This window comes from Eublepharis macularius, chromosome 5 (genome assembly GCF_028583425.1).
Source record: "Eublepharis macularius isolate TG4126 chromosome 5, MPM_Emac_v1.0, whole genome shotgun sequence".
NCBI classification, from domain to species: Eukaryota; Metazoa; Chordata; class Lepidosauria; order Squamata; family Eublepharidae; genus Eublepharis; species Eublepharis macularius.
In genome coordinates this window covers 72,626,170-72,653,062 of record NC_072794.1, presented here as the reverse complement: position 1 = coordinate 72,653,062, position 26,893 = coordinate 72,626,170, and the positions used below count along the sequence as shown (strand labels likewise).

The 26,893-nt window shown below is 43.4% G+C and overlaps 1 protein-coding gene across 1 annotated transcript in view; it reads right to left on the bottom strand.

Annotated features, from left to right (window-relative positions):
- Positions 1-587: 587 nt before the first annotated feature.
- The window catches only part of PTGER3 (prostaglandin E receptor 3), a 33,667-nt gene continuing 7,361 nt past the window's right edge, over positions 588-26,893 (bottom strand). The window contains exon 2 of the mRNA XM_054980378.1: positions 588-2,229. Within this exon, the coding sequence (XP_054836353.1) occupies positions 1,942-2,229 (288 nt within the window). The 3' untranslated portion in view covers positions 588-1,941. The remainder of the gene's footprint in view (positions 2,230-26,893) is intronic.

The window sequence follows — 26,893 nt, the reverse complement described above, 5'->3', positions numbered from 1 at the left end:
CCATGAGTGCAAGCAGATAAAGTGGAATAGAAATATTTTCAATAAATAAATAAATTTTGAGGTTGTTTCCTTTGCCTGCTGTGGAAGATTCACTTTTGAAACCTCGGGAATAGTTAGAACATGGATGGAGAAGCAAGAGCTCGGAACCCTGGAAACAAAACCTCTCCCTGCAGAATAAGAAGGATTTCAAAAATGGCTCAAGGACATAATATCCATGTCACAGGCATTGTGCAAATGTGTTCATGACATTGTCCTCAACATTCACAACAGCAATTAATCCACTATTTGGGGAAGAATATTTTAGTGGCAAAATATTGTATTTGTATTCTGATATAATGCAATAAGCCTGCAAAAAGAATCAATTCATAGAGAAAGGACTCAGTAATGCGTATTTCACAGTAATCAAATAACCTTTCACTTGAATAACAAGTGAATTAATACCACAAGCTATAATCTGAAAATACTGTTTATTGATGATGAATAATTAGTGTGGCAACTCCATGCATTTCACTGGTCTCTTGCTACCAAAACAGCCAAGCCATTAATATATACAACAACATTTTCAGTTCTTTAACCTCTTCCCACTCTACCTGAACCCTTTCGCACTCAAGTTTAAAAGTGATGGATCTGAGCAGCCAGCCATATAGCCTTTGTACCGGCTTGGAACCGCCCCTTTTTATACTCTGCTCCTGATTCGGTCTCATGTTCTCTGCTGCATTTTATATCCACTTGTTCTACTGCGAGCTTTGTGGGCTACTGAATACATATCACTTTTTTTTTTAGCATGCGTGGTAAGACTAAGAATCTCCACTTCCTCTGTGCTGCCATTTTGAACCCTAACTGTTGAAAGTTTGAGTCTTTTTACTTAGAAGACGGCAAAAGAGCAGCTGCACTGAGATTAACACCAATCTTTTCACACAACCCACTGCCTTCTGTTCACGGAATGATCTTCCTTTCCCCCCCTCCCTGCCTTTTTACTGTTCTCTGCAACCAGAGAAGAGCAATAAAAGAAAGCTGTTTCTACGCAGGGAAGGCTACAGGACGGAAATGTGTGTGTGTGTGTCGGAGGGGGAACCACTCCATTTAGCCAGGTCTCAACTAAACGCTTTAAAGAAAATAATCTTCTTAGGTTTGTGTTGGGGAAAGATTCCATCTCCACGGCTGTTAAATGCCCACAATTCTGTTTTAAAGTGCTTGATGCCTCAACGATACTACCCTTCAGAAGCAGTAAAAAAAATCAGATGGGGAGATGAGAAGGGAAGGGGCAGAGCCAGCATCACCTCCGCTCGTCTGGGAAGGAAGCAGAGGAGGCGAGCGATGGGCACAGCTGAGCTGCTACTTGGTGCAACAGTTGCTGCCCAATGGTGAAAGAAGCATTAGGGGAGCTGACGAGGGTGGGTGTGCTTAAATCTGCTCTGGCCAATCAACTTGCAATAGGAAAGGAAAGGGGGGGAAGAAGCAAACATTTTACACTTACTTTCACCGACTCAAATGCGAGTCAGCATCTGAGGCAAAAAAAAAAGTTGAGATATGTCCCTAGTCAGATACCCCAGGGAAAAGCTAACATAGCCCGGAGCAATGTCACATGACTAGCTGACAAGTGTAAAAGGCAGAAAAACATGGGATGCGAAACAGTATTGAACGTGCTGTAAAAACCAAGTGCAAAAGACTTCAATATGAACCAGTCTTTGGTATACACAAAAAAGTTGCATTATGGGCTATGAATTACAAAAGACATATGACTTGTACGTTGTTAATTACAGCATTCTCATTTGTTAATAATTTATCTATTTCCTTTAAACAAGGAAAATATGATATGCAATTAAAAGATCACCAAATAAATCACCTCCCTGTAATGTACATAAAGAAGGCATCTCTCAGACACCCCAATTCACAGTAAAATATGAAGATACGTGAAAAGTCGTTTGCATGCATGTTGTTTCATGCTGTCGTGTGTCTGATTTTGTCTGACAATATGATGCGCCGCCCTTTCCATCCATCATTAGAGCGGCAAGAGATAGCATTTGCTACCTGGCAAGCCTTTTGCAGGAGGATCTTCCGAAGCAGCAGATATACCCAGGGATCCAAGATCTGATTCAGGGAGGCCAAGCGGATTGCAGTCAAGAAGAAATTGCACTCTTTGTGGATTTCTGTGCTTCGAGTTTGGTTACAGGCTATTTCACATTGTTTCATAGAGATGTGGTTGAAGGTCACTTTCAGCATGATAATCTATGAAAACAAGAGAAAACGTGTGTTATGCAGACACAGAATTTCTATTTTAAGATGTTTCTTTACAAGGAACACTAGGATCCAGTATTAAGGGAATAGTTGTTTGGAAAAAAGTCATTACTAGAGAAGTGCAAATGTGCCCCTTTTTGGTTCCTGTTTGCTTTCAGAAGTTGTTGCGAGCTTTTTCATGTTACTCATATTTGTTCCAGAGTCATTTGCTTCTTTTACATTATTTTTACAACATTTTTTTATACCAAGTATATGTCATACATGATTAATATAAAGAATAATAAACAAGTAACATGGAAAATGTAATTTTAATGAGAACATTGGATGTGAGTTAACAGGAAATAGTCCCAGAACTCATTGATTTGATCCATCAGGAAGTAACCAAATTGAAATGGTATGCTTTGAAGTTCAGTATCATCCCTAGTTGTCAAGTCTGGAGATTTGTAAGTATAGCCTCTGTTTAGGAATAGAAGGGGGGATCTCAGCCGGGTATATTGCCATAGAGTCCACCTTCCAAAGCAGCCATTTTCTCCAGGATAATGGATCTCTGCAGTCTAGAGATCAGTTGTAACTCTCGGAGATCTCCAAGCCCCAACCTGGAGGTCGGGAAGCCTATCACTAGTCACTGCCCTGGGGCCTGTCTGACACTCATCCCAAATCCTCAAAAGTGCTACGAAAGTAGACTAGTTCAGACAACTCTAGATTACGGTTGTTTCATTCCAGTCCTTATTTCTGCAGTCTTCATGTGGATATTTAAGAATGTTTAATATTTAAAAAGAAAAGCACGTTTAATTTTGGTTGTGTAAAGAAGATAGAGTCTTCCAGTAACTTCTGACACAATTTGGGGGGAGGGGAGGGTTGCCAGGTGTCCAAACAAGGGGATGGGGCATGGGGGAGTTGCATGAAGGGGACTTACCTTGCTCGCGCATGAGAAGTGTGCACATGCTCCAAAGCACCCTGCATTGTGCCAGGAATGATATCATCGATCGGTTGAGTGAAAATCAGCCCCAAATGCTGAACTGGGGGCTGATTTTCACTCAATCAGCCCCAAGTACAACCTATTACTTCCATGTTGTGCCAGAAATGATATCATTCCTGGTATGACGAAGGATGCTCTGCAGCACATGGAAGTTCACTTCGTCCCCCGCCACTGTGTTCCCAACACCTTTGTATCCGCCCCCAGCTGAGGGTGGGAGATCCCCTGCCTCCACTGGAGGTTTGACAATGGCTGAAAGTTTAAAATAATTGAAATGGGTTAAGAAGGTAAGAGGGTATTTTGGCAATACTTGTTTTATAGGTTTTTAAAGCAGAATAGAGCCTTGTTAAACAGAAACAAAACTTGTGAATAGGGGTCAATGTTTACAACACTAATTTCTCTATCATACCACCAACTCTGGAGATAGAAAACTACTGTTTGTCTCCAATTCAAACCACCAAACTAAGACAGAGTATTTTTTCTACACTAAGCACAATCCGTTATGCCATGATCCTAATCAAGAAATGATTAAACCCACTTTTTAAATTTCTTATCCAAAGTCATCAGGGACTGTAGAATGGACAGGATTTCACTTTCTCCCATTTTTCACATCCAGTTTCTCCATCTAATAACCATAAAGAGCTACTAATAGCAAAGCAAAGCAATGTATGGTCGAAGGCTTTCACGGCCGGAGAACGATGGCTGTTGTGGGTTTTCTGGGCTGTATTGCCGTGGTCTTGGCATTGTAGTTCCTGACGTTTCGCCAGCAGCTGTGGCTGGCATCTTCAGAGGTGTAGCACTAAAAGACAGAGATCTCTCAGTGTCACAGTGTGGAAAAGATGTAGGTCATTTGTATCTACTCAGGAGGGGTGGGGTTGAGCTGAGTCATCCTGTAAGAGTTTCCCAGGGTGTGGAATGCTAATGGAGGGAGGCTTCACTGTATCCTGAGGAGGTTCTTTTGCATATGGATTGGTACTTGATGTGCTAATCTTCTCTGCAGGGCTATTGTCGGGGATACTGTTGTCCAGTATTTTGGTGTCAGATTACTGATCTGATGGGAAAGCTTATGAAAAAGCATAACCTTCAAGCACTATTCAGACCCACCCGAAAAATACAACAGATGCTACGATCAGCAAAAGACAGTAGAGACCCCCTCACCTCTGCAGGAGTATACCGTATACCCTGCAGCTGTGGACAAGTTTACATTGGGACCACAAGGCGTAGCATCCAGACAAGAATAAAAGAACATGAAAGACACTGCAGACTTGGACAACCTGAAAAATAAGCAGTGGCTGAACATAGCCTAACTCAAACAGGGCACAGTATCTTATTCCAGGACACCAAAATACTGGACAACACTTCCAACTACTTTGTCAGACTGCACAGGGAAGCCATTGAAATTCACAAGCATAAGCAAAACTTCAACAGGAAAGAAGAAACCTTAAGAATGAACAGAGCATAGTTTCCAGTTCTGAAAAACACCAGGATAACAAAACATTCTATCCCTGACAATAGCCCTGCAGAGAAGATTAGCACATCAAGTACCAATCCATATGCAAAAGAACCTCCTCAGGATACAGTGAAGCCTCCCTCCATTAGCATTCCACACCCTGGGAAACTCTTACAGGATGACTCAGCTCAACCCCACCCCTCCTGAGTAGATACAAATGACCTACATCTTTTCCACACTGTGACACTGAGAGATCTCTGTCTTTTGGTGCTACACCTCTGAAGATGCCAGCCACAGCTGCTGGCGAAACGTCAGGAACTACAATGCCAAGACCACAGCAATACAGCCCGGAAAACCCACAACAGCCAAAGCAAAGCAACTTTGTAATTCAACAGTTTTATACTTCTCCGATAACTGTAGGACATATTTTTCTGAAACGTACACAGGACCACAGATTATTTTCCAACAGATTAGTTGGCATTCATTTTCTGTTCCCTAAGCTCTCTATAAAAACACAGCTGTCCAAAAGTTTAGTACCACTTAAAGGCATTTGATAACCCTTCCTTCGCCAACATTAAGGTTTATCAGGTTCTGTTGTGACAACATTTTTGGTATTCATAAATAAATGGGAAAAAACTAGATTTGGCACAGAATATTATGAAATTGTGTTTGTATGACAATTACTATGCCCAACTCTTTGTATGTGTAAAATGTGAATGTGTGTGTTTAGAATAGGGTTGCCAACCTCCAGGTGGCAGCTGGAGATCTTCCAGAATTGCAACCTATCTCCAGGCCACAGAGATCAATTCCCCTGGAGAAAATTGCTGTTTTGGAGGGTGGACTGTATGGAATTATACCCCGTGGAGGTCCCTCCACTCCCCAAACCCTTCCTTCTCCAGGCTCTCCACCCCCTAAATCTCCAGGAATTCCCCAATCTGGAGCTAGCAATCCTATTTTGGAATGATAATAAAAAATGTGAATTAGCATTTTAACTATGATAAAGAAAAAACTAAGACAAGATTCATCCATTCCAATGGCTCTCTATGCAAGGATCACTCAGTTTTGCCAAAAATACAGAACCTCTTAAGAGCCTCCTCTACTGTTGCTGCTGGAGACCATTTCATATGGTTTACCTTCCTGACTGCCTTCTCTTCACTTAGACAGGATGGGACTAGGGAAAGTTGTTGCAGAAGACAATTATCATACTTAACCTATGCTGAGAAAGATCATAAATGTATAACCTCAGAGGTACAAAGCACCATTAGAAAGGAAAAATTTTGAAGCTTTTAAAACATGGTACACTGACTTCTGGAGAGCTGCTCCAGTGCAATCTCTGTCAATGCAAAATATCTGGAATTGGATTGAATGGGACAGTGGCAAGTCATGCTCTTGCTTGTGGTAAAGTGATAAGATAACCTCTTTGTAGATGACTGGGTTTTCCCCATGTAGCAAATTACTCATCTTTCACAAACATGACTACTCACTACAGAATTAGAAGAAATTTTGTTTGGAGAAGGAGTAAAAATGATTTCTAAAATGTATAAAATTGTATTGAATTGGTATGCACAAGATGAGGTAGTTAAAACACAAATGGTGAAATGGGCAATAAACTTTAACAAAGATGTTACAATGGAGAATTGGGAATTTTTATGGAGGAATTCATTGAAGACATCCACATGTAACAATTTGAAAGAGAATGGATATAAGATGATCTATAGATGGTATTTAACTCCGAAAAAATTAGCAAATGCAAACAGTGACATGTCAAACATATGCTGGAAATGTAAAAAACATGAGGGATCTTTTTACCACATGTGGTGGACTTGTAATAAGGCCAATTTTTTTTGGTCTAAGATTTATGTGGAAATGTTGTCAATTATGAAATGTAATTTGTTGAAGAGTCCGGAAATGTTGTTGTTAGAATTAAATATGCAAAAAGTAAATATGGGAGACAGGACACTGTTATTTTATATGACTGTAGCAGCAAGAATATTGTCTGCACAATACTGGAAACAGGAAGACATACCAGAAGTGGAAGAATGGATTCAAAAACTGTTGTACATGGCAGAGATGGACAAAATGACAAGAAAGTTGAGAGAGCAAAATCCAAATGAATTTCTGATTGGAGGAAATTTAAGGACTATCTGGAAAATAAGTGGGGTGTGAGAGGACAATTGTGGACTTTAGAGAACTACTAAGAGGTGTGGAGAATGTATATGAACTTTACCTTTGATAATAGGGATTATAGTGTGAATAGAGGTAATGATAAGAAATAAAGGGGTTCTAGTGCTGTTGGAAGTCAAAAGGGGAAAAGGGGGAGGGGGAAGGGAGGGGGGCATATATATCAATTTGAAGGGTAAATGGAATTGTATATTTTAAAGGAATGTATGTTAACCCATTCAATAAAATGATTTTAAAAAAATGACTACTCACCTGAATCTAAATATGGTTATGTGATTAATATTTATATGCCTTTCTTATAAAACCAATAACCAAAATAAATAACTCTGGCTTTCTATCTGAGAGTGGATTATTTCCTTATTTCAGTGGTTTGAGAGATGCCGTATGCACCACTGGGTTATCAGATGTTCTAGATAACCTGGGAAGAGTCTATACTGCAGCTTCTTCTGTCACCCAGCATGAGTCCTCTGGAAATTGGATAATGCTGGCTTGGGGAGAATGTGAGCTTTCCCCACATGATCTGGGCCTTTCTATTTCATCTTAGCAGCTTCATGGTATCTACATTTCTAAAGAAATATAAGAACCTGAAAGTCTGTTCTGGTAAATTGAGCTGAAATAAGCAGAGATGAGGAGAAATGTTAGTGGGTGTTCATAAAAACCAGGAAAAGGCCCTTGGTTTCCTTTCTTCTAGGATACACTTCAGCACAACCTAACTGTAATACCCCAAATCATTATTAAAACATAAAAATGATCATAACTATCCCCCCATGTTTACGTTATAGCTAAAGGGACTCAAAGAATATTTACTGTTCTGTGCTCAGTTTGTTTGAGAGGCTGAAGCCAGGTTTTATTTTAAAACTCTTGAGCAGGACAAAAATGGCAGTACTTTGGCTTGCTCACATGTTTAGATTTATTGCCATACAAGCTTATATTAGTCTAGATGGACCTTCACAATGAGATCGTGAAAATGACCCTTTTAGCCAATAAATGATGTGTTCTTGTAATATTTGTGGACCTCAGCAGATCCTCTAAATTATTTGAATTGGAGATACTTTCTAAAAAATGGCTAAATCTTCAATGGAATTAGCTCAGTCCTAGCTATGTTTACTTAAAGAAGTGCCATTGAGATTGTAGTATAACTAGTCAATCAAAATAACTTTTGTAATATTCTGAGTATAAATATCAAAATTAATCTGTTCATGAAATGTCAGTACATCAAGATTCTCTGATATGACTGTCTATATGTATTTTACAATGATCTAACCTTTAAATGGTAACTTGTACTCTATTGTAAATGTTGCTTCATTTTGTTCAACTTCACTCTTATACAGAGAAGGTGGTGACAGTGGTAAAGAGTTTAGATCTGAATAAGGCTAGTTACCTGTTAGAAAGATAGTTAACACACATGCACTCTTTCTAGAAACACCATTTCATCCATTCTTTCATTCATTCACAACATTTCTATGCCACCTTTCCATTCAACTCAGGTTCTACAAGATGGTGAACTTTAAAACATTAAAACAGTGTTTAAACTACAAATATATATAAAATATTTAAAACTTTTTAAAAAATTAAACACAAACACATAACCACATGTACAGGGAGGAGAGCTAGCAAGAGTTAGTGAGGCAATGTCAAGCAAAAGTCTTCTGACAGAATTGTGCAGAAGCTATATAGATCAAACAGATTTCCAGCTCTCATTCAGGGCTGGCTAACCACAAGGCAAACATAGGCAACTACCTAGGATGCCAGATTTTGAGGGGTGCAAAAAAAGCAAAGGAGTTTCCTCCCAGCCTTTCACTTGGAGGCTGAGGGAAGCTGCCACCACCCACCATCCTTCTTTTCCTTCCTCTAAACCCTTCCCAAGGGTCTCTCTTTTCTCTGCTGCTTCTCCACCACTCAATAGTCCAGCTGAGAGAGTGCACAGGGCAGGTCTGGTATTGCTTGGGCCATCACCAGTAGCTGCTACAGCTGGAGGTAGCAGTGAGGGAAGAAACAACCACAGAACAAAAGAAAAGCTGAAGTGAGTGGCAGCAACAGTCTGCTCCCACCTCACCCTAGGCCCCGAAAGAGGAGGAGGAGGAGGAGAAACAGCACCAGCATGTCTTCCAGAGTTGAGCTGCTACAGCCTGTCATCCTTTCCTCCTCCCTCTTCCAAGCCTCCTCACACTTTTGCTGGCCATGCTGAGCAGCAGCACCTTGCTGTCATTTCAGATAGAGTTGCCTCTTGATAGAGCTCCCAACTGCCTGGTAAGGTGGGAGTTCTGACAATGGGACCACTTACTTATCAAAGAAATTGGCCCTCCAGGAGGGAAATTGTATCCACATCAGAGATTTCACACATGCACAGTGGTTGGATGGTAGATCCAGTTTGATCCAGAGAGCCAGTTTGGTGTAGTGGTTAAGAGCGCAGGACTCTAATCTGGAGAGCCAGGTTTGATTCCCCACTCCTCCACATGAAGCCAGCTGGGTGACCTTGGGCTAGTCACAGTTCTCTGGAGCTCTCTCAGCCCCACTCACCTCACAGGGTGTTTTGTTGTGGGGATAATAATGGCATGCTTTGTAAACTGCTCTGAGTGGGCATTAAGTTGTCCTGAAGGGTGGTATATCAATCAAATATTATTATTATTAGATATTCTAGGTCTATTCTCAATGGTACCATCAAGAGGAGATATGGAAAGCTAGAGCATCAGCACTCATGTACAGTCGCCCTCATTGGCCAACTGTATGGGCCTGAAATACCTATTTTAGGTAAGTAGTAGCAGCAAGAGTAGCCATTGGTTGCCTTAGTTGGCCTTACCAGCAATGATGAATCATCCTGCACTGGCCACATATAGCTCCCATCCCACTGCAGGTTGGGCTTAGCTTAGCCCCAGCCACCCTCTATGGTGGCATGCCTGCCTGTGGCAGTGAAGGGAGGCAGTGTAGCTTGAGTATCTGCACCTCCTACCATCTCCTCTGCTATTACAGACTAACACGGCTATCTCCTCTGGAAGTGCTGAGCAGAGCCAAGGAAAAGCCACGCTCCCACAGGATACCCTGCAAGATGCTTGGAATACTACCATGAAAGAATGAATATAGTGAGTAATTACAAATTTTTGATTATATCTTTAGCGCATACTTCACACGATGTATTGAGGGTCATATAAAAGTGCTGGACTGGGAAAGCAAAAATTGTTGTTATGGAAAAGATAATATAACACACAAATTTATGATTATTTCTAGTTCCAAATCTGAAGGCAGTAAAGGGACAGAGACTGGTGCATATTACCTATTACTATGATGTGTTCAAGTTATGGGAATTTTGGCTCATAAGACACCTGGGTTTCATTCCTTGCAATATGGTACTAGCTTTTCATCTTTTGTTTCTTGTTGATGTTTGCCTTAAATAAATTTCATTCTGCTGTTGATTTAGCGAGATTGTGACTAGCACAAAATATTAACAGAAAAATATAGGGAACAGCAATCATAGTAAATGAGTAACAGTTATTTTAGCAGCTAAATTTAGGCTTTTTCCATTTGGATGCTTACTCTGTCTGTATGCCTAACTGCCACTGATTTCTCATTACACAAGTGTACTACAATTTTAAGTGTCAGGTCCAGTATATATCTTGACTATACTGACTCCATTTTCTAATGCTTTTAGTGTTTAAGTGTTTTCTCCTCAGGTGCACCAGTTCCCAGGCAGCATTCCCACCAGAGGACTGTTTTGTCTAACACCGTTCCACCAGGCATTGGCCTTGAAGGAGAGCAGCTTCCCAGGACTGAAAGATGTTGTTTTGAGAACTGTGGGGGGAGGCTGTTCCAGATGGGTATTGTTACTCTGTATCCTATGCTTGCTCTTCATTGGTAACAATGATCATGTACCATCCTGAGTCTCCTATTCAGGACAGTGGACTATAATGGACCTTTTCTGCAATAAAACTTCCTTTGCTAGACATTGGACTTATTCTTGCTTCTAAGGGGAATCTTGCAGAGAGTACCTTATCTAGCCACAGTCTGACATTTTGTTACCAATCATGTCTGCGTCGGGCCCAGCGGAATCCAAGGTTGTCCCGGACAGGGATCCTTTGTTTGATCCGTATGCGTCTCCCGACAATCAACCGGTGCAAACCCAAGACTCCCGGGAGCTGGGAGCAACCGGGAACGGAACCGGCGCTTCCACCTCTACCCTGCCTCTCATCGACTTCAGTACTCGAGACGAGACCGAAAGCAATCTCGGGGCAAGGCCGAAAGCAACCGCTCTCCCCTTGATCTCGGTGCCCACCCCGTCGGAGTGGGGAGCCAGACCCCGAGAAACCAGAGAGCGCCGGGCAGGTGGACTCCATCCACGAGTCTCGATGGACGGGCGCCGAAGCCTAGAAACCGTCCCGGAACTAGATAGCAGCCAACCATGGCGATATTGGAACAGGACGTTTGAGCAGATGGAGGGGGACACGTCTCGCCGAGGCGCCCTGAGTTGGGATTATTCCGAACTTGCCCCGTGGAAGGAGCCAACGGAAGTCCCTGAACCAAGTTGGGAGCAGATACGAGGTCGCACCTATGCGGTAGATACCAGCATCTCGGCCGTGACGGGTATGGCCAAGGGAATTCTAGCCGCGAGGTCGCGAATAGTTCAAGGGGACCCTCCTCCGTGGGGCCCTTTCTCCCCGGTGAGTACAGCGAATGAAGGTTCCCTGAGCGAACAACCAGGGCCAAGTCGTATACAACAATTAGAAGCTAAGCTGATGGATATGGAAGAAAGCTTGGCTCACGCCATTCATTTAATTTCCTCAATGGGGGCAGGGGAAAGACTGTCTCCTGAAGAGATGGCGATACAGATAGCTACCCTTCAAAGTGTCATCTCCTATCCGATGGAGGAAGTTCAGCAGCGGTCGTCGCCTACCGGCGGGGGGGGCACCTATCCGGGCGAATCGGGAGAACAACCCAAGGAACTTCCCCCTCAGCGGGAAACTGCACCGAGAAGGGACCACCCGGTTGTGCCATCCGGTGAGACTCCCATTGAACCTCCTATCACGGGAGGGGATGTGCCGCCAGACGAGACCCCCGTTGAGAGGCCTACGGAAGGGGAGGAAAAGCCAAGTGATACACCGGTGATACCCCCCCATACTTCCCCGAAAACGGTCCGGCCGGACCAAGCGGAAGCACCCGTGGCTCCATCGGGGGGGGGAGCCCCTGGTCAACCGCGCGAAACTGTTCCCGTCGGGCAACCTCCGGGAGATGGTCCACCAGCGCCAAAAGGCCAGCCGACGCTTCCCAGAACAACAACGCCCGGAGGGGCAAGCCCGCGCGGCCTTCCACCCATTCGGCCTTCGCCGCTGCGGCCCCTTCCGCTTCGACCACAACTAACCCCGCCGCTGCAGCCGATACGTTTGCCACTGGAACAACCCGTAAGACCGCCTCCGACCCAACCGATGGGACCTACACCACTGCGACCCCACCAACCCACCCCTCAGCGGCCGATTACTACTTCGCCACATCAACCTCAACCGCCAGCACCTCAACCGCTACGGCCAGCACCTCCGGCCTTACCACCAGCCCTGCCGAGAGCACCGCCACCAGCCCTGCCGAGAGCACCACCGCCAGCCCAGCCGAGACCGGCACCCCCGGCTCAACCGGTGAGGCCACCGCCAGCACAACCGGGTCCCCTCATACCTCAAGTGCCATTGAGGCTTCCGGCGGACTTCTACCCAGCCCCGGCTCCGAGGCAAGACCTCCCAATGGGTTGGGTGAAACTAGACGCCACTTTTGACGGGGATCCCTCCAAACTGGGCTTTTTTCTAGTGCAAGTCGTGCAATTCTTCAACCGGTGGGGACACCTCTTCGGCAGCGAGGCCAGCCAAATTGAACACCTCGGCTCCCGTTTACAAGGGAAAGCAGCGGACTGGTACGTAGGACTATATAATATCGGGGCCCCAGAACTCGATACTCTCCAGGGGTTGGTGGATGCTATTAGAGCACAATATGAAGATCCCTTAGAGGAAACCAGGGCCCGAACAGAATTGCAGGCCATTAAGCAGGGCAGCATGGCAGCGAGAGACTATATCACGAAATTCCGACAATTGGCTGCCAAGTGCCCCAGGTGTGAGGAGTCCACAAAAATTATTCTGTTCAAACAAGGACTTAATCCGAGACTTTTGGACAGAGCCCTCATGCAAGACAATCCCCCTACGCTGTTAGGTTGGATTCAACTTGTTTGCGAAGTGGAAAATCGCATTTTAGAAGTCCGTTTGGTTGAGCAACAACAACAAACGGGACAAAGAAGACCATTGACCTTACAAAAGGGAGCTCGGGGAGCTGGTTACGCCACCCGTGGAGCGAGAGATGCTAGATGGCAACAAGGGCTGTGTTTGCAATGCGGACAGGCTGGTCACTTTGCAGCACAATGCCCCTACCGGCCTGTGCAAAGACCTCCGCTCCAATTACGGCGTCCAACCCTTGCTCCGTTCCCTGCGCTCCAACGCCCGACTCCAGCTCCACGAGCAAACAGAGGCCGCGGCGCTTCCCAAAGGCCAGCCTCAGAAAGAGGGCTGGAAGCGGAAGAAGTTATGGAATACGATCCCGCTTCCCCATCTGCAGAAGTCAATCCAGAAAGTCCCCAGTCGGGAAACGAGATGGATCTGTCGTAAAAGGGCCCAAACGACAGATCCGCCCCAAGCCCGTCCCTGCACGGAACCGGCCACCTGGGTCCATTTTATTCATGCCAGTGACTTTAATCAACCCAGAGAGAAAAATGCACATTCGGGTGCAAGCTCTTATTGACTCGGGTTGCTCAAGAGACATCATAGCCCCAGCTCTAGTCAATGGACTGGTCTTACCAACTCGGGATTTACAAAATCCAGTAATTTTTGAACAAATGGATGGTACCAACATGAATCCGGTCACGACTGAAACCATCCCAGTGATCACAGGCATGGGACAACATTGGGAAAAGAGGTCCTTTGTCATCAGCTCTACTGCCAAGTACCCGTTAATTCTAGGCAGCAAATGGCTATGTGATCACAATCCCTACATAGACTGGGCTCAAGGATGTATTACCTTCAATCATGCCAACTGTAAAAATCACCGTTGGAATCAAAACTGGGGCGAAGACCCAACTTATAAAGAAAAGGCCCTCCTCACCCAAGAAGAAGTCAACCAAATACCTGAACCGTACTGGCCTTTTCTGAATGCTTTCTCGGAGGAGGAAGCTGATACTCTACCCCCGCACCGACGAACGGACTGTGCGGTGGAAATTTTACCCGGAGCCTCCTTGCCTAAAGGACGACTCTATCCCATGAGTCTCCATGAACGTGAAGAGCTCCGGAAATTCATCGACACCAACCTCCAACGAGGGTTCATCCGCCCAGCCTCTAGCTCCCACGCCGCTCCAGTTCTCTTCGTGAAAAAGAAGGATGGGGGGCTCAGACTGTGCACGGACTTCCGAGGACTAAATGCAGTGTCCACCAACAACGCCTATCCTTTACCGCTCATCCGAGACCTTCTCAACGTCGTGGCCCAAGGTAAGATCTTTACGAAATTAGATTTAAAAGATGCTTACTTCCACGTTCGTATCAAGGCAGGGGATGAGTGGAAAACCGCGTTTAATACGCCCCTCGGACAATATGAATACTTAGTTATGCCTTTTGGATTGACGGGAGCCCCGTCTGTATTCATGTCCATGATAAACGAAGTTCTACATGAATTTCTATACAAAGGGGTGGTAGTGTACCTTGATGATGTTTTAATTTATTCCGACACCGAGGAAGAACATGTTCAAATGGTACAAAAGGTCCTGGCCACCTTGATGAAGAATAAACTGCCCATCAAATTGTCCAAATGTGAATTCCATAAAACCGAACTCACTTACCTTGGGTATTGCATCTCACAAGAGGGGTTGAAAATGGATCCAGCCAAAATACAGGCGATCCAGACTTGGCAAACACCCACCACCCGCAAAGAACTGCAATCCTTCCTGGGTTTTGCCAACTTCTATAGAGACTTCATAGCAAATTTTGCCCAAATCACACTCCCCTTAACAGAGTTGCTGAAAACCAAAGAGAAAGGGGACCAAGCCAAAAAACCCTCTGCTAAACTACAATGGACCCCCGATTGCCAAACGGCCTTCGAATGCCTTAAAAAGCAATTTGTAACGGAACCCATCCTCTCCCACCCCAACGAACAGTCCCCCTTCATAGTACAGGTCGACGCCAGCGATACGGCGATAGGGGGGGTTTTGCTACAGAAGGGGGAGGATGGGAAATTGCGGCCTTGTGCATTCCTGTCTAGAAAGTTCTCAGAGGCAGAAAGGAATTGGAATGTGTGGGAGAAGGAGGCCTTTGCAGTGAAAGCAGCTCTCACTAACTGGAGGCATTGGCTGGAGGGAGCGAGATACCCTTTCGAGGTCTGGACAGATCATAAAAATTTGGAGGCCCTCCGAAGCCCCCGCAGACTGAATGCCAAGCAATTGCGGTGGGCAGAATTCTTTTCCAAATTCAACTTCACCCTCAATTATCTCCCGGGCAAAACTAACTTTTTGGCGGACGCCCTGTCGCGCATGCCCCAACATAAGAGCAAGCGGGCGGAGACTGTCGACACGGTCTTCTCGCCTAAGCAACTTGGGGGCGTGGTGACTACTCGCAGCCGCGCTAAGCTGCCCCTCCCGGCCGACCAAGAATGGAAATCGAAACTTAAAACTGAAGTGGAGAAGGAGGGGAATAAAGCTCCGCGAAACAAACTAACCCAATCCCCACAGGGGGATTGGCTAGCTGGGAGCAAGTTTTATGTCCCGGACAGCCTTAAGTTGGAAATCTTGCAGCGCTGTCATGATGCTCCCACTGCTGGACATTATGGATATCTGAAAACTTTACACCTAGTTCAAAGACAATTCTGGTGGCCGGGCATGCGCAAAGACATTTCCCAATACGTTAGTTCCTGCCCTGTTTGCCTCAGCGCTAAAACCAGAAAAGGGAAACCTCCGGGTCTCCTGCAACCATTGGAAACACCGAACAGGCCCTGGGAAGTAATCTCCATGGACTTTATCACTGATCTGCCTCTTTCAAAAGGACATAATTGTATTTTAGTTGTGGTAGATCTGTTCTCCAAACAAGCCCATTTTATCCCCTGTACTACTATACCCTCCGCTCGAAAACTAGCGGATCTGTTTCTAAAACACATCGTAAAATTACATTCTTTTCCGTCCAAGGTGATTTCGGATCGCGGCGGACAGTTCGTTGCCAACTTCTGGCGGGAGCTTTTGAAAATGTTGAATATTGAACAAGGTATCAGTTCAAGCCATCACCCACAAACCGACGGGCAATCCGAAAAAACAAACCAGATATTAGAACAGTTCCTTCGTTGCTACATCAATTTTCAACAAGATAACTGGGTGGACCTTCTCCCTCTAGCTGAATTCTCCTATAACAACAGTGTACACGCTTCAACGGGAGAAGCCCCCTTCAAAATTGTATATGGGACTCACTTCAATCCCTTCCCTTTGGACGCACCCCCTCTCCATTCCTCTAAATTGCCAGATGTATCCTCATGGTGGGGGGAGGCGGTGCAGCAATGGACTATCATTAAGAGACACCTTGAAAAAGCCAAACTGGATTACAAAAAGTACGCAGATCGCCATCGTGTGGCCGAATGGGAATTACAACCAGGAGATCATGTGTATATTTCCACAAAGAACCTAAAGCTAGCTCAGACAAGCCGCAAACTCGCTTTGAAATTCTTAGGACCTTTTCCTGTGCGCAAGGTAATAAATAAAGTGACTGTCGCTGTAACATTGCCCAAGAACCTTCGCCATGTGCATGATACGTTCCATGTCAGCCTTTTGAAGAAAGCTCCCACCGACAACAAATGGCATATCAAAGCTCCACCCATTCCAACTTTAATTGACGACCAAATACACTATGAGGTACAACAAATTTTGGACTCTAAAATCAAGAGAAATCAGCTTTTTTACCTCATTAGGTGGAAGGACTTTGATTCTGGTTACGATGAATGGGTGAACTCTGCACATGTTCATGCTCCTAGATTGACCAAAGCTTTTCATACTCGCTACCCATATAAACCAGGGGGGGATCTATTTTAAGGGGGGCAGAAATGTCAGGTCCAGTATATATCTTGACTATACTGACTCCATTTTCTAATGCTTTTAGTGTTTAAGTGTTTTCTCCTCAGGTGCACCAGTTCCCAGGCAGCATTCCCACCAGAGGACTGTTTTGTCTAACACCGTTCCACCAGGCATTGGCCTTGAAGGAGAGCAGCTTCCCAGGACTGAAAGATGTTGTTTTGAGAACTGTGGGGGGAGGCTGTTCCAGATGGGTATTGTTACTCTGTATCCTATGCTTGCTCTTCATTGGTAACAATGATCATGTACCATCCTGAGTCTCCTATTCAGGACAGTGGACTATAATGGACCTTTTCTGCAATAAAACTTCCTTTGCTAGACATTGGACTTATTCTTGCTTCTAAGGGGAATCTTGCAGAGAGTACCTTATCTAGCCACAGTCTGACATTAAGTTGCATTGAGGTGGGGCTGGGAGCAAAGAGAGGCAAGATTCCCTCTATTTTTAAATGTATATCCCACATTCTCTTCCCAAAGTGGCTCACAAAAATCTAAGATACATTTTTAAAAAAATGTCAAACAATAACTTTCAGCCAAAAGCAAAATTAAAAAATTACATACATCAGATAGTAAAGAGTCCAGTAGCACCTTCAAGACTAACCAACTTTATCGTAGCATAAGCTTTCGAGAGTCACAGTTCTCTTTGTCAGTTGCATGTGGCTCTTGAAAGAGCTGTGGCTCTCGAAAGCTTATGCTACAATAAAGTTGGTTAGTTGCTACTGGACTCTTTACTGTTTTGCTATTACAGACTAACACAGCTAACTCCTCTGGATCTATATACATCAGATAAGTCAGTTCCTTATATCCTATACCAAATGCCTACTGGATAAGCTCTGGATTGCATGTCCTCCTAAAATTAAACAATGAAGATTACCTTCTGACCTCCTCCAAGAGGACATTGGTTTTACAGAGTGTGAGCAGCAATGAGAAAAGCCTATGACCAGGCCAAGTATGACCTTACTAGCCTATATAAGTGAGGTTCATTATTTTAGGGCCATAGGCCAGTTTGCCTCGGTCAGCATTAATTCAAATGTGGCACAAGGCTTGATTGGTGGTGGTAACTAGAATGTCTGCCAATCAGTGGAGGGCAGCAGGAGGCTACTTACCTTGCCACACCCTCCCCTCAGCAGGTATTTTGCTGCTGCAGTAGCCTACACAATAGAATTTTCAACAGAAACTTCTAGAAGTATAAGTATCATATAACTTAATACAGGAAAAGATTATCCTTCCTGGACCACAAAGGGCTGTAAGATAAGAACCAGCATCATAAACTAAAACCAGAAACAATTAGGGGGCCAATTAAAATGTTCAAAGGTATTTTGTATTCAGATTAGCTAGTCTTGACCGGAATCTAACTACTGTATTATGTACCAGTCATAGTTTCTGAGTTATCATTAAGGGCAGCCCCATACGTAGATGACAAAAATCAGTTCTCCTGGAGAAAATGGCTGACTTGGAAGGTGGATTCCCAGTTGAGATCCCTCCCCTCCCCAAACCCTGCCCTCCCCAGGCTCTACCCCCAAATCTCCAGGAATTTCCCAAGATGGACTGGGCAACCCTACCACAGAGAGTGCATTACTCTAATCTAGTTTTGAGGTTATAGTAGCATAGATTAGAATAGCAAGAAGTGAAGATAATTTCCATATCTAGTGTAGTTGAGGAAAGACACTCTTTATTACAATACTAACCTACTTCTCCAGTAACAAAGTTTCATCCAAACGTACCACTAAGTTCTTAATGGAGTCAGGCAACACAAGACTCAGTCCATTCAAAATTAGTGGCATAACTTTTCCAGAGAGAGCACCAGACTTTGTAACCAGCATCTTATTTGTCTTATCTGGAATTAGTTTTAGTTTGTTTTCAGCCACAGGATTAGACATGGGCACAAACGAAAAAAAAACCCCAAACACTCTGTTCGTCGTTCGTTGCCATCCATGAACAATGAACAACAAACATGGACGAACATGAACTGTTCCCAGACATGTTCGTTGTTCATTGTTTGTGGGACCCAGAACCCCCCCCCCTTAGCCCCCCCTCAAACCCACTTACCTGGCCCTTTAAAGATCCCTTTAAACTATCCGCTGGCAGGTGGCAGGGGGGATTTAAAGGGATTTAAAGCGGATAGTTTAAAGGGCCCTGTCCTGACAAAAACAGCAGTGTCTACTGGCAGCAAGTTTGAGGGGTTACAAAAGTGACTTTTCCAATGTCCAATACCCACCAAATTTGCAGGGGACATAGTCCTCACTGTCCTCTAAAGACCCCCCCCCCCAAGTTTCAGAGAGATTGCACCCTAGGAAAGGCATGATCCATGAGTCTCCCCGTTGGCTGTCATTTTCTCTTCACAGTGGCAAAAATGGGACTCCCTGCTGGAAGTACTTTGAAGGGTTAAAGCCAGAAGGAAAGCCAGAAGGAGTTCAGACAGAGTTCAATCCCTCCCTGCCTCCGGTTGCCAAGGGGATTGATTGCAGGTGCCAGACTGTCTGGTTTGACGAACCGCTGCCGAAGGCAACAAACAAGGCTTGCAACGACCACCTGTTCGTTTAGGATGGGGCCTCACGAACAGCTTGTTTGAGAACAGCAGATTAGGCTGTTCATGAGTTTTTTCTGTTCGTAATGCTGTTCGTGCCCATGTATACACAGGATCAGGGTTTTGGCCTGGGATAGAAATAACAATTTGTGGAAGCTTATTTAATGAAATACAGAGAATACAGATGACACAGAACTATACAGCTTCCGGTGGTCTTATTTAGCAACTGAACTCACACACACACACAGGGACCGAACAGGGTTTCCAAGTCTGGGTTGGGAAGTTCCTGGAGACTTGGAGGTAGAACCAAGTGAGGGGAAGGGTTGGGGAGGGACCAAAGTGAGGTATAATGTTATAGAGTTCAACATACAAAGCAGACATTTTCTCCAGGGGAACTGATCTCTGTAGTTTGTTCTCTATTTTTTGTAATTCAGGGAGATCTTCAGGCACCACCTGGAGGTTGGCAAACTTAGAATACAACCAATTCTTTTGATCCCCAACAAGATAGGGTCAAATACCTGATTCAACATTGTTAATCACCAGTACCTTTCCATTGCATTGCAACTATATCCCACACCATTCTCAACTGTCTGTTGACTCTCAGACAGCTTTGGGAAGAGGTTCAAATGGCTACATAATAGCAGGAAAGCAACAAAGGTTCATTTCACAAGAAGAAATATTGAAGGCTGTACTCATGGCTGGCTCAAAATATTTTATCAGTTTAAATGAAGTTAACTTTTCTTGGTTGTTGTGGGTTTTCCGGGCTGTATTGCCGTGGTCTTGGCCAAGACCACGGCAATACAGCCCGGAAAACCCACAACAACCATCGTTCTCCGGCCGTGAAAGCCTTTGACAATACATTTAACTTTTCTTGCTTTCTCCACTATGAGAGTGTTGTCACATAGTGAACAGTATAACATTTGTTATGATGATAAGTGCCACAGACCAGAATACAACCCAGTCTAAACTGTGCCAACAACCACAAAAGAGACACCCCCATAATGGACCAGATAAAGTTAGTGAAGCCACACTCCACTGGTCAGCAGAAGTACAGACAGAGGGAAAGCTTGAGGGAAACACCACACTTGAATTGTTTTTGCAGAAAGGAAAACTCTCTTTGGGGAGTAGAAAAAAGCACTTTAAGTACTGGGAGAGGGAGAAAAGAAAGTTGAGTGTGTGAATTGCAGTGATGAGGCTCCATCCTGGCCACCTTATCTATCACTCTTCTTTACTTGTACCAACACATAAAAGGGAAGGGGCAACTTTTTGCACATTTACAACGTCGTATCATTTCTCTATTCCATTTTCAATCTGTACAAATGTAACAGAAAAGAAATCAATGAGAGAACAGTTTTTTCCCCTTCAATATGTCCAGAAGTAATTTCTTCCTCTGTGCTTTATGGCTTGGAGAAATTGTGTAAACTTCTCACAGCTACTGCTACATACCAACAAGAAAACTCAAGATTAATTTATTTTTGAAATGGACTGAGTGTTGGCTGAAGATATCTAAATAATATGCAAGAGGCTGGGAGCAAAATGGAAACGTTTCTCCCCCCACAGCCTAGTGCTATAATAATCCAGAATAGCAGCAAAAACTGTTCCAATAAGAAACATCATTTGATGAAATTCTTTACTTTTTACATGAGTAGGTCCTATGGTTTTCCAAGCTCTGGGCACAATCCAGCCACATTTAAGGTATGCTCACGGATTCCAATGTCCTTTACTAGTCCATTAAAATCAAGAGGATTTTGCTTTGGTTGTATTTTTCTCTTGGTTCACAAATACGTAATAATATCCAATTGTGTTCTTCTAAATGAATGATGGCCTTTAAAAAACTCTTTACTTATTCTTTAAGATAGATCAAGATGGGTAGCCATATTAGTCTGTCTGTAGCAGTAGAAAAGAACAAGAGTCCAGTAGTACCTGTAAGACTAACATTGTGGTAGGGTATGTGATTTCGTGAGCCACAGCTCACTTCTTCAGATACAGCTAGAATGTGCGTCCATCTTGGAGAGTGGCCAAGTGATAATAGCTGGTGAATGACAATGGCAGGCATGATTGAATAGGGTGGGGTATGCAGAAGGGTAGTGGGTGTGGAGAAATCAGCACTGATAATGAGACAGGAAGCCTAGGGCCGTTTCCAGATGGCTTACCTGCACCTGGGACATCGCGCCACGTTTTAGATCGTGCCGGGGAAAACACGAATATCGCATTTTCTCGTGCGAGTTTTGCGCGATGTTGCGCAAAACTCGTGCGAGAAAACACGATATTTCGCGTTTTCCCCAGCACGATCCGAAACGTGGCACGATGTCCCGGGTGCAGGTAAGCCATCTGGAAACGGCCTAGGTCTCGACTCAGTCCAGGTGGATGCATTGTCTTGAGCTTTGTTATCAGTTGCAATTCAGCAGTCTCTCTTTAAGAGAAAAACTGCTGTGTTGACACCTCCTAATGCAGATTTTCTCCTCCCTCCTCACAAAGGATACATCTGATGTTTGGGTAGATACTTGTTCTTATATTCTTGCCAGGCTTGCTATGGAGTTAAGGAAATAAAAATGGTGAAACCCTCCAAGGTGCTCAAGGAAACCTGGGCTGGACCTATACTTGTAGACAGCAGATGCAGATGCTCAGCTCTGCTCTGAGCAAATTTGTTTAAGTGTAGTTTAGTTTATATTAGTTTTTATATTCTTTTCTTTTTCACTCTGTAGCATGATATAGTTTGTTGAAGCCTAGGAGAGTAGTAGGGTCTCCCCCCCTCCCCAAAAAGTGGCTGACTTTGGTCTGCTGGGATGATGTTCCCTCCCACATGGAAAATGCCGAGCCTAATTAACCTGATGTTCAGGTGTTGGTCATTGAGTGGGAGAGAGTTTTTTCTCTCTCTTCCCCCCCCTTCCCTTTTCTTTTCTAATTCTTATTCTTTCTAGTAGTCTAGTATTTTATTTTATTTTACCTAGGTTTCCATGGAGGCTGTGGTTTGTGTTGTATGGTTTCTTAGTTTTATTTTAGTTGTTTTATTTATTTTGTTTTGTCTATTTAGTTATTTAGTTTTATAGTTATCAGTATCTCTGAGCTGTAACTGATGAATTTTGGTTTTAGGTTAATTTTATAGTTATTCTAGCTATTTTATCAGTAAACTATTAGTATTTTGTTACTGGGGTTTTAAATCTGGGGGTTTTATTAGAGGTACATTTTAACTTGATAGTAATCTGTACTTTACTAGCTTTATTATAAGATGTATTTTACAAGCTGTATTAATTTTACGTCCTACATTTAGTAGGAATTATATTATTTAATTTAATTATTTTATTTATTTAATACAAGCAATCAGTTTCATAGAGGCTAGATCAACAATAATGGGGGGGGAGGTCTGTCCCTAGGGTTGCCAGATCAGCTTATCGTCCCAGTGGGAGGGTGGTGAGATGATGTCACTCCTGTGAGTGATGTTGTCATGCTGCCCCAGGAGCATGCCCAGGAGGCCTGGTTCCCTGTCTCCCCTCCCCCCCGACCACCAGCCAGGTGAGTGGTGGCGAGGGCAAAGGGTGGGAGTAGGGGATCCCTTGCCCCCGCCAAGGGACCTGGGATTTTTATCTTTCTCTTATGAGGAGGAAGTGTCAGCTGCACAACAAAGTAAGATAAAGGAGTATTTTCAGCAGCTTTCACAAAAATACTTGCCAATAGGTTTGCTCCTTTACTAAACGATATGCCAGTACCACCTAGTTTTGAGGATTCTATACTGACCGTCTCCCAGAATTCTCCTATTGAGCTGAAAGTTTTTGACAATTTATTAAAGCAGAATGTTACCAATAGGAAGAGATCTAAGGAGCAAATGTTGATTCTTGCATTTCTGACACAACTGACTGCAGGACTTTGCAAAAAAACTTTGAAAAGATTAACTTTTACTCAGTGCATACATGGGAATGATACTAAAAGGAATTTGGAAGATCCCCCTGATGAAGCTGTTGCAAAACACATAGGGGTCATATAAGCATTATAGACTTTTCCCTTGTACCATCTGCCTTTTTTTCCTTTGTTTTGCTTTGGTGCAAGACCCCCTCTATTGTCATTTCAACAAAATTAGCTGTAAAAATTACGGTACTATCAAAGTATCCCCTATATGCAATAACCTTTTATTTCAATTGTCAACATTTCTCATTTATAGCAATTAATGCCTGTATCCCTCCCACCATGCATAAAATGAATTTGTCTAACTACTGGAGTAAACTCAGTGAATACTTTCAGTATATTAATTCTCTACATCCAGGGGCTATGTTTGTGTTGGTTGGCAATTTGAATGCATGTACCGGGGCTTCTAGTGAAGAACTCTTCCTTAAAAGCTTTGGCGACCAATCTGTAGTTAATTTCCCCACTGGAGTAAGAAAGTCAAAGGACACTAAGATAAATGAAGCAGGGCAAAAATTAGCTTCCTTAATTGCTCATACTGGTTTGAAGATTGCTAATGGTTGCCCTCAAGTTGATAACTGCAGGGATTAGACATGTGTAAACCACTGAGGTGCTAGCATTATTGATTATTTTATTGTTTCCTTTGAACCGTGTGGCTTAATTGAATTTTTTGTAACAACTGAGTATCTGCGGGGTGATCATCTCCCTTTTGAAAGGATTCTTTTAGTCCCAGGTAAAGCTAATTATCCATCCCAAGAGTTCTTGCAATTTAGGAAAACTCACTGTAAACTTAGACCTTTGCGCTGGAGTCAGACTACAGGGCTGAAAGCTGAAGAATTAAGAATCCAGTTTTTCTAGTTTGGTATTACTAAACCAAATCAACTGTTCTTCCCACCCCCCTCCCCCGGGCACACCTCTAATTGCTAGATTCCCAGTATTTCAACTCTGCAAACGTATTGGGGCCTGAAGATTTCATGGGATGAGATCTGGTGATGTCACACTGAATATCACCATGAATGGCACCACTGTGTATTGTACCTGTGCTATCTCTGTGTGTATTAACAGTCATGGAAGAGATGAGTTATTTATTACCACTAGCAAATACTTTCAAAAAACGCATAGAAAATTAAAAATATGATAAACGTAACATTTAAATGAGCTGTTAGTACCGGATCTCCTCACATGCACACAGAAGAATGAGAAATGGCCTTCAAGTCTGCAGGCTGATGACAGGGTTGCCAGGTGTCCAGTATTTATATGGACAGAATGGTATTTTTATGAACTGTTTTGTGTGCAATATTCCTCCCCACTCCCCATTCACACTGGGATATACCTAATTCACCCTGATATGGTGAAATGTTAATTTATTAATTTAAATTGCGTGTATTTAATTCTCAGGTGTTCAATCATTCATGTTGGCACAATATTGCAGTGTGTTCATTGGCAACCAGCAGGAACTTTTAGTGAGTGGGGAGCTACATTCTGCAATGATGTGCAACATTGTGATGTCTTTTCTGGTTTGTACCCATAAGGGATGTCATGATGCTCTAATAATGTGCTTGTCGCTATGTCCCCCCCCCCTCCCGCCGCCATAGAGATGTGACATTTCTAGAGAGTTGTGATGCCATTATTGGGTGCAAACCAAAAGTGATATCGCGCTATTGTGAAACATTTCCCACTCAAAATCCTTGTTCCCACTGGAGCAAAGAGTACCAATGGAGCATGCTCACTGCCCCCGAGAGGATGGGAAACCTATTGCTCCTATTCATAACATTGCTGAGTACAGCCTTATTAGACAAAATATTTTTTGTATGTTGCAAACAAACTCACAATCTCAGCAGTAATGTTTCATTTAGTGATAAAAGATCTCTGTAAAAAAAATGGAGGAGTTGAAACAACATAGAAAGAAAAATGTATATGTTGTATAATGCATAATTCTGCATTGGATTCCTTCACAAATATGTTCATTTATTTAGAAAATTTTATGCTGCCACTCCAAGAAGCTGCCCAAAGCAGCTTACAAAAGAAAAATAATAAACTACAACAAAAATATATTAATTAAATTCTAACATTAAAAAGTCCCAGGCCAGCATAAAACGAAGGCTGATAAATACAGATCACAGATAACTTAAAACAACAGCTTCCAGGCTAAGATAGTGTTTAAAAAAATCAAAACATTACATTTCTGGGTGAACAGAAATAGTTTGGCCTGGCACCTAAAAGAAAGTCATGTAGGTGCCAGGTGAGCTTCAAGGGGAAGGGCATGACACAATCTAGGTGATATTACTGAAAAAGTCCTGTCTCTGGTTGCCACCTGCCCCACCTCTGAAGGACGGGGCACTGAGATCAGGGTTTGTGAGGAAGATCTTAACTGGCAAGATGAACAATATAAGAGGAGGCCCAAAATGGAATGTTGGCCATCAGGTGGTAGTTGTTCAGGTCAGTGGAGTCCAGAGATGCCTTCTTCAGGACGGGTTACACAATTGCCTCTTTCAAGGCAGTCAGAATTACACCCTCCCACAGAGAGGCATTTGATACCTTCTGGACATATTTGACCAATCCAGCCCAGCTCTATACCAAATGGCTACAAACTGTGATTCTAGACCTGGAGGGCAACACACTTCTGAGCAGCTTGTCCACTTCATCAGTCTTTAACTATTACCAAATTTCACTATAATGACATCCTAAGATTGAACTGCACCAAATGTGGAATCTCAGGCATGATGGATGTAAGTTATTTTATCAGCAAAAAGCACCACAAAAACATGACAATAGGCCTGTATGTTTTCCAGGTCTATATTTTCAGCCCCTTCACAATTCGGAAAAGTTCTACTGAATAGGATTATGTGGTGGAGTAGTGAGTGCTCTTTGCCACTATTACCACCACAGAGTAGGCATGATAATGTGCTCTCAACTGTTCATTGTCACGTAGACTTTGAGTTTTCATCCATTTGTGCTCCAACCATCTATCCAACTGCTTCATTTCTCCAAGCTCCTCAGTGAACTAAGGAGCATTCCCAGATCTGCAGGAGGGTAGAGGATATTCCAGCTCAATCACGTCAACAGCCTGGGTCTTCTCCATATTCTACAGATCAATCAGGGCTATGACAAGAGCTCCAAACAGAGCATTTGAAAATAACTCAGGTTCCTTTCGTTGGGGAAGTAAGGCGGCAGGCCCACAGGTCAAAGTAGTACTAAGGAATATTATTAAATGATACTTTATTCAGTATATAACACAGTTATACTGGGAGGGGTGACTTTCATACCAGATGCAGATTGCATACTGTGATATTGTCATACCACTGTCAGAATTCTTCAGTTAAAAAAATGGTACATGTGAACAACACAATACTTGAATTCTTTGGTAATGCTAATTGCTGGAAGGTACTGAGTATCCCATTGTGGTTATTTACATTGAAAAGACTAATTGGCCTCCTACAACTTGGAGGTAGAAGAGAACTTCAGGAACTTTTCAAATGAAAACTAAGACAGCAGAGAGAAATGTTGCCACTT